Here is a 16,671-nt window from a genome sequence, read left to right as displayed (position 1 = left end):
AAAACAGTAACAGAGACAAGGCAGACTCGCAGGTATGACTGCTCAAGACCATGCTGACCCATCTGCTACCGGTAAAAAGAGGTGCCTCTTTACTGTGTTCTAGCCACCTAAGAACATGGGCCCCTTTCCAGTTGGCACCCCTGGTTGTCCACTCTGATGAGCAGAGAAGTGTTAAGGTAGAAGGAACAGGAGCTAGGGACGAACGCCAGCTCTACACATTAGTAGCTACCTAAACCACTAAGGCTGAGCCACTAAGGGCAGCTTGACCCAGACATGTCAGGGTCAGGTCAACAGCATCTGACTCTACACACAGGAGGCCACATGTTCCGGGGGTACCTCATGGAAACTCTCCTCAGTAATGCCGCTGTCTTCAATGTGAAGGATGCTGTTAAGGGTCTGCACGTAGAGCAGATCCACCTCCTCCAGGTCCTCCAGGGTGAGTGGGACACAGCACAGCTGCTTCCACACCAGAGGGGCCAGGTGAAGGTCCAGAGGCTTTTTTGTACGAATGGCAACCCCCATTAAAATCCCCAAGAATTTAAACTGCATTAAGTGTTCATCAAGGCAGGCAGAGGGGTTAAAAAGGAACCTGCAAAAGGAAAGCAAATCTTTCAGCAAAAGATTCCTCCTGTTAGAAATGAGTTCCCTTCAGCTGGAGCATAGGATCAGGACCTGATGACGAATCCCGCAGTCATTACTATATGTAGCTATTTCATTGAGGTCTAAACATCCCCACTGCCTCTCTTTTGGTCTCATGTGCTGGAATTGTAAGCATGTACTGTCATACCAGGCTCAACTTCAGTTCTTTAGTTATTCTAACCACATCTGATGTTCACCAAGATACAGTCTCAGTCTCCCCGTCCCCCCGTGTGTGTGTTTATATGTGTATGTGTAAGAAAGAGACTGAGAGCATGTACATGCGTGTGACAATGAGAGCGTGTGTGTGTGTGTGTGTGTGTGTGTGTGTGTGTGTGTGTGAGACAGAGAGTGTGTGCTTGTGCACGTGGTAGCTCTATGAGGCTGTGAAGGTCAGAGGAGGATGTGGAGTGTCTTCCTCTAGAGCTCTTCACCTGAATTTTTGAGACAGAGTCTGGCTGACCTGAAACTCACTATGTAAACAAGCCTGGCTTCAGACTCATAGAGATCAGCCGCCTCTGGCCCGAGTGCTAGGATTAAAGGGGTGTGTCACCATGCCTGCCTTCTACCTTATTTTTTGAGACTGGATCTCTCATTAAATGTGAAGCTCACCTGCTTTTGCCTAGGTTGACCAGGCAGTGAGCTCTCAAAATTGGCCTGTCTCTAGCTTCCAGTACTGGAGTTCCAGGCACAAGCAGCCATACCAAGGTTTAATGAGATGGGGATTTGAACTCGGGTCCTCTTGTTTTCAAGTGCTCTTGCTCAATAAGTCATCTCCGAAGTTCCTATTTCTATTATTTAAGATAAAGTCTTGATACAAAGCCCAGGCTAACTAACATCAAAGATACGATCCTCTTAACCCCCTTCCCAGGTGCTGGGGTTATGGGCATGCCCCACCAAACCCAACTATACTTAGGAGGAATGTCAAAGAGCCAGTAAACGGCCTAGCAGCCTCCTGCCCCAGAATGCCCGTCATTCTGTAGTCATTTCACTTACAACTTCTAAGTCTTGAGAGCAAGCTGAAACAATGTAAAGTGACAAATACAAGGACATTAGTGACAGGTAAACTGCTTCAGGGTTATAATAAGGATTCAGTGGGAAACGCATGTGAAGCACTGGAAACAGTGCCTGGTGCAAAGGGAACGCTCAGTAGGTGACAGTCATTATTAAGACATTTGAGAAACATGCCTGTCCTTACCTGTCTCTATTGTAACCGACTTCTGCAGTAGCATTAGGAGAGGGTATGAGAAGGTCAACTACACCAGTTTCAAGTTCCTACAGGAAAAGGGTTTTGTTGAGAAATGACAATCAAATGCATCAAGATAAAATGACAATCAATGCATAAACCAACTACATTAAAAATAATACTAGAAAGGAGATATTTTGAGGTGGAGTGGAATTCCCTTTGGTATGTTCTAAATATGTTTTATGACCATTGCTTAATAAAGAAGCTGTTTTGGCCTATGACAAGGCAGATTATAATTAGGTAACCTTTTGCTACTTGGGCTACATGGCGTGTCCCTGACTCCGCCTTCTTTCTTCCTGCATTCAGTTTAATTTTTCCACCTAGTTATAAAAATGGGTTAATTTAACATATAAGAGTTAGTTATTAAGAAGCCTGAGCTAACAAGCCAAAGAGTATGTAATTAATATTAAGCCTCAGAGTGGTTATTTCATAAGTGATATTGGGAACATGCGGATGAAGAAAACCTGGTCCAGGGGGACCAGTGGGGTGGAGAATATTCATGCTTCACTGAGGAATTTATAATGTTATGCTTCAGCAATCTCTACAGCCTAGCTATTTTTGGGGTTCCAACTTAAAAAAGAGAAATTATGAAGTCCTTATGTGAGAAATCATCTGAAGAATGAGGAACCAGTGTGGAAGAGGCCACCCGTGAGCAGCTGTGCAGCTCTGAGCAGGCTGTGGTGAAATTTTAAACTGACAGCCAAGTATCACTCAAGCCACAGCTTATCAGGCAAAGTAGAAGGAACAAAACTAATCTCAAAGAGTCTGTCAGTACTGGCTTATAAAATTAGAACTGGTCCAAATTAATTTTTGAAAATTGTTTTAACTTCAAAAACTGTATTTACTTGTATGGGTGTTTTGTCTGTGCATTGCATACAAGCAGTATCCGCATGAACCAGATGAGGAAGCTGAACCCACTGGTGCTGAGAACCTAACCTGGGTCCTGTGGAGGAACACTCAGTGTTTGTAATCATTGTAATCAATCTCTCCCCAGTCCCAGTTTAAACTCTTTAACACTCATTTTCTATTCTTCTGGAGCCTGGTGGGTTCACTTTGTTCTAGAAGCATCAAAATAAATCAGAGCACACAGTGGCCTGAATCTGTCTCCGACATGAATATATTCATGTGTCACTGCTGTTTCTTATGGATGGGGAGTCAGTGATCTTGATGTGTAAGGTATCTCCACAAAACACTTCCCAAACTCACTGCAATTCACTACACAGCACTAGCAACGTAACCGAAAGGCTCACAGATGATGGAGGTTGGTCTTGTATCTTATCTGTTGCTTTCATTGGTTAATTAATAAAGAAAACTGCTTGGCCTGATAGGACAGAAAATTAGGTAGGCGGAGTAAACAGAACAGAATGCTGGGAGAAAGAAGCCGAGTCAGTGAGTCGCCATGATTCTCCCACTCCAGACAGACATAGGTTAAGATCTTTCCTGGTAAGCCAGCTCGTGGTGCTACACAAAATATTAGAAATGGGTTAGATCAATACGTAAGAGCTAGCCAATAAGAGGCTGGAACTCGTGGGCCAGGCAGTGTTTAAAAGAATACAGTTTCTGTGTAATTATTTTGGGTGTAAAGCTAGCTGGGTGGTGGGACGCAGCCCGCCGCTGCTCCTCTCACAACACACAGATGCACCCATGCTATACTGACAAGCACTGGCCATCATCAAAACACCACTACGGGGGCTCAATAGGGACACCGCCTGCATGTACCTGGCACATCTCTGTGATGGTGTCATCAAACACTCCTCCAGCATCATCAGCCCCTTCTCCAACCAGTTTAACCTTCCACGCTCGGGAGGGTAGACGGAGATCCGATGCATTTAGCTTTACCACTTGTCTCGCTATCTGAACAAAGATCGGCTTACACTTCCGTCCTCTAAAAAGAAAAACCAGCAAAAGAGCAATATAACACAACCCTTCATCTTTCCATCAGTGAACAGACATGGGGACTAGAGTGAGCACTGTCACTAGCCTTTATAAGTGAAGAAGCTAAGGCACACAGAGGTGAGTTAGCAGTAATATTCTAAACAATTCTAGCGAGTTAGTAAAACACACATGACCTACCTGGTTGATATTCTCTTCACAGTAATCTGAGGCCCATAATTTTTGCCTTGAACCATGGTTTTCCCTATGGAGCGAACCATGGGAAGTGTGTAGACTCTTGGAGCTAACAGAGGCCGCAGTTGTCCCTGTACAATGCCCCATGTTCCAGCATTGTAATGAGATGTGCTGTTCTGTAGACAACATAAGGAGATCAGAGATGGCATAATAGGAGACTTAAAAGAATAGTACTTTTAGATATAATTTATTTCTGAAATGTCCTTTCAAAGCATAGATCAGAGTCTCAGTTGTAATTAGTAACTTTAAAAAATACTGATTAAAATATGACTACCATTTTTAAAGCCTTAGAAAATACAGAAAAAGGAAAATCCAGACATGGTATAAAATCATCCATCACTCATCCACACAGAGATAACCCCACTGACACCTGGCATTGTGTGTACATATACGTTCGCAACAATGTAATATTTAGATATTTCTCAGCTACTTTTGTCACATGGCTTCTTATCAGACACATCTCACTTAACTAGAACAGCTTGCTGACATGCTAGTGCAACAGAGAATCCTCCTGCCTGGCTGCTGCCTGCTTGTAAAAGAGATGCCAAGGGGCTGGCTCAGCGGTTAAGAGCACTGACTGCTCTTCCCGAGGTCCCGGGTTCAATTCCCAGCACCCAAATGGCAGTTCACAACTGTCTGAAAATCCAGTTCCAGCGATCTGTCACCCTTACACCAATGCACATAAAATAAAGTTAAATAAACCATAGAAAAATTAAAAAAAAAAAAGAGAGATGCCAAATCTTTTCCTCTCTCATGACTGGTGATCCAAAGTTTCTGACTTTATTTTGGCAGACATGCTTACTTATAAAACAACCTAGTTACTTCTTAATTTTTGAGTCTACTTAAAGACAGACAAATCAGCCAAATTTACCTTACTTTCCCTAACTCTCCTTTACTGGACTGAGACTGCTCCTTTATGAGGAGAGAGAAGTCTCCCAAACTTCTCAGCTGATACGATTCTTTAACACTGTGTACTATGGTCCTAGCAGCACTAGATACTTAGATTTTTTTTTTCCTCTCGACCCCTTTCTTTCCCAGGGTCTCATGGAGACCAGGAAGATACCCTACCATCTGGCCACACAGCAGTCACTTCATGTCATTTACTAGACCTGGCAGGAACTGTGACATGCTCATTCACCCATGCGTCCTGCAGTTTTGGACAAATCAGAATACTTTCTGTTCAGCCACTTCTCTCTATATCAGCAATAAAACAGAATTCCATCTGTTGACTTTCCTGTTCTTCTTGAGTTAAAGAGCATAACACCTTAGCCATGAGAGAGTTTTTTCCAAGGCAGAAAGGCCCTGGGACCTTGCAAACATATTAGGGGCACCACTTCCCAATTTACCTGGTTGTTGGGGCTGAGATTCAGCAGCCTCCATGATGAGTACATGAGGTCCGAGAAGTGGTAGAGCAGCCGGAGCCTGGCCCGCACGGTGTGGATGCTCACCTCTCTCAGTGCCCCGTACTGCGGCGGCACTGTGTCAGGAAGGCCCAGCTGGAGAGGCACTGACACACCTGCCCAAAGCACAGAAGCACATGTGAAGGAAAATGCACTGCTTCCATTTTGAGTATTTTGAAAACTTTCAAACACAAGATAATCACCCAATGGACATACAATCTCATTACCTACATTCTGTACTTAATACTTTATTATATTTACTGTTCTACATAGTTATCTATTCCTCTACCCATTACCTCATTTTAATTTTTTGGATTCTATAGTCTATAGTACTTGTGGTAGTCTGAATTAGAATGACCCCCAAAGGCTCATAGATTTGAATACTTGGTCACCAGGGAGGGACATTATTTGAGATGATTAGTAGGTGTAGCCTTGTTGGAGAAAGTGTGTCACTGGGAGTGGGCGTTAAGGTCTCAAAAAACACATGCCAAGCCCAGAGTCTCTCTCTTCTTGTTGCATGTAGATCCAGATATAGAACTCTCAACTACTTCTCCAACACCATGTCTGCCTGCATGCCACCATGAGAATGTCTGAAACTGTAAGCAAGTCCCCAGTTAAATGTTTTCTTATAAGACATGCCATGGTCATTCTGTCTCTTCACAGCAACAGAAAACTGACTAAGACAGTATTGATTCTTAAAACTTCAAATATCCTAAGCCAAGCAAGGTAATGTAGGCCTATAATTCCAACATGAGTTCAAGGTCATTCTCAGCTATATGGAAAGTTTAAGGTCAGCCTGGGTTACTTGAGACCATCTCAAAAATTCAAAACAAATATATACAAAATTAAAATAAAAAAGCCCCAAACAAACAAAAAAAAAACCCTATAGGACACCTATAGTTTTTTTTTTTTTTCCTTTAACTGTTTCTGTTTGAATAAAGGGACTAAAACAGCTGGGGTGGGGTTGGGGATTCTTCCTTTCCTATTCAATAACTGTCAGTCCCATATTAATGCATGGTGCAAATGAGGGCCAGTATTCATCTTCTGCGTGTTGGGAATCTAAGTGAGTATTAGTTCTTAAGAAAAAATTTCTCTAAGGAGTTTTCCCCAAAGACTTGCTGGGGAAGTAGGGAGGTGGGAAAAATGGAAGGGAAGGCTAAGCACATGGCTACCTCAAACACCAGAAGCTAGCAAGAAGTGTTTTAGGGCTTTGATAAGCAGTTGGTATAATTTGTGTAATATGGGAACTACAGAAGAATGCTACAATTAAAGCAAATGGCTACATCTGAAGGAAATGGAAGAGATACCCTATCAGAGGGTCCCTGCTAAAGGAGACAATTATGTGTATATACTAGTGTGCGTATGTATGAGTAAATCAGAGATCATTCCACAGGATGACCATCTACTTTGTTTTTGGAGATACTGGTCTGGAGCTAGCTGAACAGGCCAGGCTAGCTGGCCAGTGAGCCCCACCCAGCGCTGGCCAGTCAGTCCTCACAAGCACTGGTCCTTATGCTTGTGTGGTAAGCACTTTACTGACTCAGCCATCCCCCCCCCCCCGCAAGCCCTGCCTTCTATTTTCAAGTCTTTTTTTCTTTTAATGATTATAATGATTTTGTAGTATTTAAAAAAATTTTAAAAGCAAGCAGCAGCCACTATTCATGCTCTATACTAGAATGGAAACGGCTGCAGTTGGATCTGTCCCGAGTCACTGAACAGACACGGCGTATCAAATGGCGACCAAAGTGAGGAGTGTGATGGCTCAGAGTGTCACCTCTGTAAGAGAAAGCTTTACAAAGCAACTGTCCCCTTTTTGTTGTTGTTGGTTTGCTTTTTCTTTGGCAACAGGGTTTCCCTACCACCCCTCACTGTCCTGTAGCTCACTATGTAGGTCGGGCAGGCCTGGAATTGACACAGATCCTCCTGCCTCTGCCTCCTAAGTATTGGGATTAAAGCTGGGTCATCATGGCTGATTTTATTTGTTACCTTTTCATCTATATAAAAAAATGTACCTTTGGATGCTCTAACCTAATTAATTTTTGCTTGCCTAAAACACATGCTGATTTCTTTTGGGACTGGAAAAAGAGAGGAGAGAGTGCGGGAGTCTTTGCTAGACACTGAAGAAGACAAAAGAAATGCCTGAGGTGAAATAGTTATGTGCTTGTAGTACAGAGAATACTTGGAGTATTTCAGATAGACCTGGATGCCATCAGAACTACAAGCAGACAGTGCATCGGCACAGCTGAAGGAGCAGCTGGAGGAGGGCAAATGGTCGGCTTCTCACCTGGTGCTCGTGGCGGGACAGGTGGTGCTGTCCATGCGGCACTGTGGCAACGGCCAGCTGAAATCTGACGGATGTTTTTCCCTTGCAGAACTGTGACCAGGGTTGGTTCTCGAACATGGTTGGTGTGGCCTAGGCCAAGCTAAGAATAAAAAACAAATGCATAGAGACTGAAGAGACAAACAGATATAATCTGTTAACATCTGTATCATAGACTAGCATCAACAATGAAATAAATTCTGATTTGTTTCTCCATCACAGCAGTTCTAATAGCCTTAGACTGTCTCCTAAAAGCAGGAGGCAACAGAGCCAGTCCAAGCTTACAGATTAGTCTGAACAACTGGTCACTCCTAGCCGCCACTTCTGGAAAGTGAGAACAGAAGGATCTACAGAGCTCACACTTACACACACTGGCTTGTGTGTTACAGTACAGATAGAAAATATACATGGAATCTAGGCCTCTGTTCTTAGAGCAGCAGCTAAGTGTCCAACATCAGTGAGGAAGACTTGTCAGTACCTAGCCAGGGAATTCCCAAAAGTCTCTTCACCATCAATTCTCCTCTTGTCAAGACCACAACCACAATGATAAACAACTTCCTGGTCTGCTAACATAGTTATGAAAACCTAAGTGCTCACTGAGGCTACTGTGAATAACTGACTTTGAATATCATGGTCTCTGATTTTATGGGCAATCAGATCTGAGATTTATGGGAGGAGGCGGGGATGGCTCTGCAGGTGGGCTGAAAGCCATAGTAGAAGCATCTATCTCAGACATCCCCTACCAAAGTCTTTCTCTTTCATACACAGACACACAGAGGGACAAGTACATAAAGCTGCAGACTTTACTTCATTTCCTGTGTTTACTCCTGTGACTGCTGGGGATGACAAGACTTCCTGCACAAGCAAGGATTCTCTGGACACAATGACTATACAATATAAAGGTGTTCTTGCAGACAAGCAGTGCTGGATTTCTAAGGCAGGAAAGAGCAGCACACATGTCGTTTACCTGCCCTTCTGAATTGCTCCCCCAGGCATAAACATCTCCAGTTGATGCCAAAGCAAGTGTGTGTTCAGCTCCAACTGCCACATCTTCAATGACCACTCCAGCCAGGACAGGGATTTGCTGGGGTCGATTGTGATTACGGGCACGCCCCTCAGGTAAGCCTATCAAGCGGTCTGAAAGATAGAAGAGGAAGTTTAGGATGGGACTCTGAAGTCTGTGTTTTCTAACAGGCCATTAACTTTTTATGTTAGAATGTCAATGATGTATACATCTCAATGGGGCAAAACGTACTATTTCAGCAAAATATACCACTTTAATTAAAAGTCTGAGGTATTCCTATATGAAATGTTAGTCTTTCATTTAATAAAGAAAATTGAGCCAGGCGGTGGTGTCACATGCCTTTAATTCCACCACTTGGAAGGTAGAGATAGGTGGACCTCTGTGAGTTCGAAGCCAGCCCAGGACAGCCAGGGCTGTTACACAGAGAAATTTTGTCTCAGGTGGGTACGGGGGGGGGGGGGCATGAAACTCGTTTTAGCCTCAAATTTCTACCCCACCGCTCTCTTAACCCCTGCTGCTCACCATCTCATAGGCCCATTAGGCATGGCATCTGCCATCTGACTTCCACTTCCACGGCTGCCTACTTTCCACAGTGGCCTCTCAGGTCCTGGCTCATTGGAATGACACATAACTCTGATAACAGGGCCTGAGTTCCGTAGTTCCCCAGAGACTGTTCATTACATTCACCAATATGCTACTCAAAACCAACTTCCCCAACATTTCCCAGAATTCTACTCTAGTCGTCACTCTACATGATAAAAGGTCTACCTACTACCACTATGTAATCAATGTCCTAACCTAGATCTGTATACCCAATTTCCCTGGAGTCCCAGATATAAATTCCCAATAGCCTATTGGGTATATCCACACACATATCTAGAAGAGAATAGCGGTTATGATTTGGACATAAAATGGTCCCAAAGGTTCATGTGTGTTGAAGCTGTGATCTCACACTATAGTGTTATTGAGAGGATGCTAACTTCATCCATGATTCTTCTACAGCTGAATGATTACTAAGAGGCGGGACCTGGTTGGAAGAAGTGATAATTGGAGGCATATCGTTCTTCTTTTTTAACAGTTACTTACTCAATTAAAAATATTTTCATTTTATATGTATGTGTGAGTGCCTGCATGCATGCCTAGTGACCATGGAGACCACAGGTCTTGAATCCCCTGGAATTAGAGTTAGAGATGGTTGTGAACATATGATGTGCATGCTTCAAACCAAAACCAGGCTTTTTATAAAAGCAGCAAGTGCTATTAACCGTTGAGAAATCTTTTCAGCCCCTTATTTGCTGCTGTCTTCACCTCTTCTTCCTCCTTTTGTGTATAAACACATACATGCCATACTATGTATATAAAGGTCAGAGGACAATTATCTCTTTTTTTCAGCATGTGAGTTCTGAGACTTGGCATGGACACATGGCCCTATCTTGCCAGCCTGGAGGAATGTGTTTGAAGGATGCATCTTGTCCCCAGTGGTCTCTCCCCACCCCCCATATCTTCCTTGAGGTGAGTAGCTTTGCTCCATCATTCTCTTCTCCCAAGAGAATCTGTTTCTTCATGAACCCAGGAGCAATGAAACCACAAACTACAGATTGAAACTTCTGAAACCATGAAACAAAACAATCTTTCATCATGTCAGGTACTGTGCCATACTGCTGAAAAAGCAAGCTAACACAAGGACAAAAGCTAAGCTTCTTCCCTCAGCTAGCTCCTCCTTACACAGAAGACTCAGTACACTCCAAGACTAGAAACCCACCCCTGCTTACTTCTCCCTCTCCCACACCATCCGCACAACCTTCAGTCTCTCCAGCCTGACAGCAGCAGAAGGGAGGAGAGCTCTCGGCAGGGCTCTGCTAGCCAGAGGGAAGGCTCTCCCCATGAGCTTTAATGGGTGGGGTTTATCCTGGAAACAAAATGCATCAAGTAGGAGTAGAAAGTAGGAAGAGAACGTGGCCACATGTAAATACCACCCAGGACTCTATAAACCTGGAAGACAAGTGTTTCTATAATTTACATGTATAGAAGGCATATATATTATAGGCTAGAAGGTATCTTACCTTGACCAAAAGTATATACATGACCATCCTTGGTCAAAGCCACAGAAAACTGAGTTCCACAAGCAACCTTTTTAATTCCAATTCCACAAAGGACATCAACTTTCTGTGAAATAAAAGTATAAGGCATATGTTCAGAAGAACAAAATAAAGCAAAGGAAACAAACAAACAAATCATGGATTTTCCTATGGGCATTTATAACATCAAGTAATGTCTCCAATAAAAAGGCCAATTGTCATTAATGTTTTACCCAAGTCATATTCCTAAAGATTACTTTCTGTTATTGCTCCAGGTGGTAACTGAGTGTGTGGGAGAGAGTGTGCAGAGGCTGAGAAGTATGGCTAACACTCTCAGGAACTCATGTGAAGTGGAAGTATTCCAAAGAAAACCACTTTTAACAAACACTGCAAGATCCTGTCAGACCACAAGCAGCTTCCTGTCAGTTTGCTTTTCTTTTTCCTACATATAACCCCAGCAGCACAGACAATAAGGGCAACATTGAATAAATGGGACCTCCTAAAACTGAGAAGCTTCTGTAAAGCAAAGGACACTGTCATTAAGACAAAAAGGCATCCTACTGAATGGGAGATCTTCACCAACCCTGCATCAGACAAAGGTCTGATCTCCAAAATATATAAAGAACTCAAGAAACTAGACTTTAAAATTCTAATTAACCCAATTAAAAAATGGGGCACTGAACTGAACAGAAAATTCTCAACATAAAAAGTTCAAATGGCCAAGAGACACTTAAGGTCACGTTCAACTCTTAGAGATCAGGGAAATGCAAATCAAGACAACTTTGAGATACCATCTTACATCTGTCAGAATAGTTTGCTTTTCTTTTAGTTTTTCTAGGTAATAAACACTGCTGTCTGTGTTCCCCAGAAAGGAAGTTTTCTGCACCCCTATTTGAATATTCCTCAAAGCAACTATTAACATGTCCCAGAAGATATAAGACAGCAAAATGAACTTCAAAACAAAGTTGTAAATCATGTCATATTTTATTAAATTAACTTAAATTAAATTTTATTAAATATGTAAGGAAAGTCCATATAACAAAGCTGTACATAAGGTCTACAAAACCAAGAAAATAAAATAACTGTTCTTAGTTTATTTTATATGTACTTATTATATGTATATACACATATAAATACGTATGTATGTGCATATATATATATTTATTTGGCAGATGCACAACTCAATGGTAATAAGCTGAAACAGTAGCTACAGGCAGAGTTGTAGAAAGCTGCCAATCGATTTCTTCCTAAGGACTGTGGCGGACTGGTTTCTTCTTTACATGGGACACAGTCATACAACACTCAGCCTGTCTGCAGAGACAGAGGTTTATCCTTACAGAATGTTTACATCCATTCTTTTGTAGTAATGGATTGTAGTACAATTTCTAACTGTTAATAATAAAAACCTGGAGTCAGATATTAGGGGGTGAAAGCTGATAGATCAGAGAAGCAATGCAGTCAGCCAGTAGAGAGACCTTTTACCTCTACCAAATCCTCAGACTGCATCTGTCTCCACCAAACCTCAGACTACAACTGAGTTCCTGTCTCCTCCCACCTTATATTCCTCTCTCCACCCAGTTATATCCCTCCTGTCTCTACCTCCCTTGAACTGGGATTAAATACATGGGTTCCCAAGTGCTGGGATCACCTTTGTATAAGCTCTGTTTCTCTTAGACAGATTCAATCTGGTGTAGCCAAGGGGGGCCTTAAACTAACAGAGATCACTCCGTCTCTGTTTCCTGTGTCCTGGGATTAAAGGTGTGTGCCACCACTCCCTGGCCTCTAGTGGCTTACCTCTGCACTCTGATCTTCAGGCAAACTTTGTTAGATTATAAACAAAACATCATTACAATGTCAAGATCTTAGAATGTTGGACATTTGAGAATAAGCAACACAAGTCCTTAAATATTCATTACAAAATACAAAAATATTCCACCTAAGAACTTTCAATTTAAAAGAGGTGCTGATACAAGTAATTTCCATTGTATTTAAACTGAGGTTCAAGGCAGTAACTGACCTGAGGGGAAGATTTTGCAGTGGAGTTTCCTAAGCCCAGTTTTCCATAGTCTCCATCTCCAAATGCCCACACCATGGAGCCATCTGTTGACACTGCCAAGGTGTGGTTCAGCCCACAGGCCACCTGGAGAAACAATAGAGTACTAAGTGGACTGAAATGAACACAAACTCTGTTTCCAGAACATTTTTCTCTTCTTGACTGAATAATCTCATGTTTTGTTTCCAAGATTCTTACTGGTTTTGGTAGTTACTCCAAATGTTAACCCAAGAAATTAACTAGAATTTCTAGGATACTTAAAGAATGCTTTTCTCTTTCTTTCTTTCTCTTTCTTTCTTTCTTTCTTTCTTTCTTTCCTTTCTTTCCTTTCTTTCTTTCTTCTTTCTTTCTTTCTTTCTTTCTTTCTTTAATATTTATTATGTATACAATATTCTGTCTGTGTGTATGCCTGCAGGCCAGAAGAGGGCACCAGACCTCATTATAGATGGTTGTGAGCCACCATGTGGTTGCTGGGAATTGAACTCAGGACCTTTGGAAGAGCAGGCAATGCTCTTAACCTCTGAGCCATCTCTCCAGCCCCAAGAATGCATTTCTTCAGAGTAAAATCCTTCAAGCATCTGTAGCTAACTAAGAACATAAAAGTACAAAAGGCAGGAGGGAAAATACTTGTAACTGGACAATGGTGGTGCATGCCTTTAATCCTAGCACTTGGGAGGCAGAGGCAGATGGATCTCCGTGAATCTGAGGCCAGCATGGTCTACAGAGTGAGGTCCAGAACAGTCAGGGCTACACAGAGAAACCTTGTCTTGAAAAACAAAACAAAACAAATAAAAAGGTATATGTGACTCAGAAATATTCATTCACTCCACAGGCTGTCTCAGCATGACAGGAAAAGTCAAGACATCTTAACCATTATTGAAAGACATTTTCAATGTGTTTATGCACAGAGGGAAAAATTCAACCATCCAACTCAATGCTGCCACACAGGAGCAACAAGAAAGTTGTACTGTGGAGAGGCAGCTTTTTGTTGTTGCTGCTGCTGCTATTTGGTTGTTTGTTTGAGATGAGGTCATAATATATGACCTACGCTATGCTTGAACTCTTGATCCTTCTTTTTCAGTCTTTCAAATGCTAGGATTACAGGTGTGTGCCACCACACCCAGCTTTTTAGCAAGCTGTGGCAGTACTGTATAGACAGTGTCCCATCCAAAAATTAGGAGCCAAAAATTGTGAATTTTTCACATTGAGAAAAAAAAAACATGAAACATTGTAAAATATGTCACACAAAATGTATGGAGGTTAAATGCAACTAATAATTCTGGTCTTTCTGAGAGAAGAAAATATCTAGTGCGAACAGAAGAGGTAAGAAAATTACTATCAACTACAGCATCGTATTGACTTATGCCATGCCTGTCCAATCTGATATCCCTCCAGGGCAGTCACTCTCTCTGGAAGTTTTTTGTTAGAGGTATTTCCAAGTCCCAGACGGCCGTAGTCACCATTCCCAAAGGTGAAGAGTTTGCCATCTGATGTTACCACTGCTGAATGCTTAAAGCCACAAGACATCTAGGACAGAATCAAGGAGAAAGAGGTTTATAAGAAGAGAGACTAGGAAAGAAGCCAGGCATTTTCAGTTAAGACTGTAGCAATATAAATGGCCTACAAGTGAAGATCAGGTAGTTTATCTGCCCACAGACCCGTCCTCATCTGCCTCAGCAGGTTCACGAAAACCAAGTAGTCCCTGGAATAACTGTCAATACACTTGGCTGTGTACCTAACTTAGACTAAGAGAGATAATGAATGGAAAAATCTATAGTAAACCTCAGGGTGCTATGTAATTTTACAATATTATCTTAGATCACTAGCTGATCTAACAGACATGCACATTCCTTTGCAACAAAAAGGATGGGGTTAAATAAGAGTTTTCCCTCTACCTACCAAGAACTATAGAACTATGAGGTAGGACCTAATCCTGTGGTGTTTTTTCTAAGAGCCTTGCAGCATCATATCCTACACCAAGTTAGCTGAATTCCTGAAAAGCTCAATAAGGAGCCTACATAACCAAAAATTGTGGATCTCTTATTCTGCTCATAGAATGTGTTTTTATACTATTTCTGCTAGCTAAACTTCAGAATGCTATTTTCTAACTCCATATTCAAAGGCAAATGTATCCATGCCATGTCTGACCTGCACCACTTCTTCTCCTTGTAATGCCTCGATCTGTCTTGGCCGCCGTTGCCTGTCACTGTTCCCATGGCCAAGTTTGCCATAGTCCCCATCTCCCCAGCTAAAGACTTCACCACTTTCTGTCAGGGCCATTGAGTGTCCATCAGAGCCACAGGAAGTCACCAGCTGAGTCACCACAAAGCCTGTAAGATAGCAGAAACACAAAAGATGTCAAATGGTAAAACATTTCTCCTGCAACTGCTATAGAATGCCCTAAGATTTGAAAAGCACCCAAATGTTATGTGGAATAACAAACTTTTTAAACCTTTAAATCAAATTTATAGACATAACCTGGCAAAACTGGGAGCAGTCACACAAAATGATGACAAGAGGAAGGATAAGGACAGCTGTCACAGCCACTAAGGGTGCTGATATTGTAGCCACTCCTATAGATGCTTTGTAAGGACTGTCTCATTTCTCCTTTCACGCACATCTGGGGGGCAGACACCAACATCCCCATTTTCTGCAGTTGCAGAGATTGAGTTGCAAAGTGGTGTAGTGGTTATGCAAAGTTCCTGAGCCAGGGACCAGAACGAACAGGTAGGAACCCAGCCTGTGTTCCCACTGCAGCACTCTACCACCACCAGATCTGCAGAATTTCCTGTGAACTCAATGGTACATTTTAAGTAGAAGCATTGACTTAGAGTCCTCTGTGTTCTCCATGGAAAAGACATGTTCACCTTACAGCCTGTGGGCTAAGAACATCCTAAAATAGCTATGGATGGCCAGGCGATGGTGACAAACACCTTCAATCCCAGCACTTGGGAGGCAGAGGCAGGCGGGTCTATGTGAGTTTGAGGCCAGCCTGATCTACAGAGGAAGTTTCAGGACAGCCAGAGCTGTTACACAGATAAACCCTGTCTACAAAACAAAACAAAACAAAACAAAACAAAACAAAACAAAACAAAACAAAACAAAACAAAACAAAACAAAACAAAAAGATAGCTAGGGATGCAGCCTAACACATTTGCAGATGACATCATGTCACATATTCAAAGGTCGGATATTCCTTATTGTAAGCTTTGCGATCTATGAGACAATGCAGCTGTTTCTCTTGAGACATACTTTATCAAGTCACACAGAACTCTGCCAGAAATGCCCTTTAAACTCTCAGGCACAGCTGGAGATTTTTATGTGAGCTGTTTTTTATGTTAATGAAACATACACATGACTACCTTATCAAAGTTTAACAATTTTAAAGAATTTGTGTACAATATAAAACATTTGTTTTCCCTTGGATCTCAAATAGGTATATGCTGCTGGATTCTAGCACTCCTACTTGTGAAACAGCTTTAAAAATGTGGAAATTAAGGCTGTACATAAGGAAACCCCCATGGGTTCACCAAGTTGAGAAGAGTTCCAGTAGATGCACACAGTCTCTAACCATTTTAAAGTCAGGGTAGCCTTACCTTGCAGGGCTGAAATAACAGTCAGTACATGAAGATCATCTGAATTTCCTTGCCCTAATCTGCCGTAACTTCCTTCCCCACAAGCCAACACTGTGCCATTGGCCTGGATGACAAAGGTACAGTTCTGACCACATATAACCTAGTATAAAACACAGAATAAAAAACAATATTCTTGTTTAGGTTGGACTTGA

The 16,671-nt window shown here is 42.1% G+C and overlaps 1 protein-coding gene across 7 annotated transcripts in view; it reads right to left on the bottom strand.

Moving 5' to 3' along the window:
- The window catches only part of Herc1 (HECT and RLD domain containing E3 ubiquitin protein ligase family member 1), a 162,867-nt gene that overhangs the window by 6,124 nt on the left and 140,072 nt on the right, over positions 1–16,671 (bottom strand). For all 7 annotated transcript variants that reach the window (XM_050126066.1, XM_050126103.1, XM_050126079.1 and 4 more), the window contains exons 64-75: positions 16,481–16,619; positions 15,033–15,214; positions 14,256–14,411; positions 12,849–12,971; positions 10,817–10,919; positions 8,697–8,866; positions 7,694–7,832; positions 5,356–5,525; positions 3,956–4,125; positions 3,602–3,767; positions 1,835–1,911; positions 337–589 (exon numbers count right to left, since the gene is read on the bottom strand). In XM_050126066.1, coding sequence (XP_049982023.1) covers positions 337–589; positions 1,835–1,911; positions 3,602–3,767; positions 3,956–4,125; positions 5,356–5,525; positions 7,694–7,832; positions 8,697–8,866; positions 10,817–10,919; positions 12,849–12,971; positions 14,256–14,411; positions 15,033–15,214; positions 16,481–16,619 — 1,848 coding nt within the window. The remainder of the gene's footprint in view (positions 1–336; positions 590–1,834; positions 1,912–3,601; positions 3,768–3,955; positions 4,126–5,355; positions 5,526–7,693; positions 7,833–8,696; positions 8,867–10,816; positions 10,920–12,848; positions 12,972–14,255; positions 14,412–15,032; positions 15,215–16,480; positions 16,620–16,671) is intronic.

The sequence above is a fragment of the Alexandromys fortis genome, unplaced genomic scaffold (assembly GCF_014885135.2).
Source record: "Alexandromys fortis isolate MF-2015 unplaced genomic scaffold, M_Fortis_MF-2015_v1.1 scaffold_22, whole genome shotgun sequence".
Lineage (NCBI taxonomy): Eukaryota > Metazoa > Chordata > Mammalia > Rodentia > Cricetidae > Alexandromys > Alexandromys fortis.
This window is presented reverse-complemented; position numbering and strand designations above follow the sequence as displayed.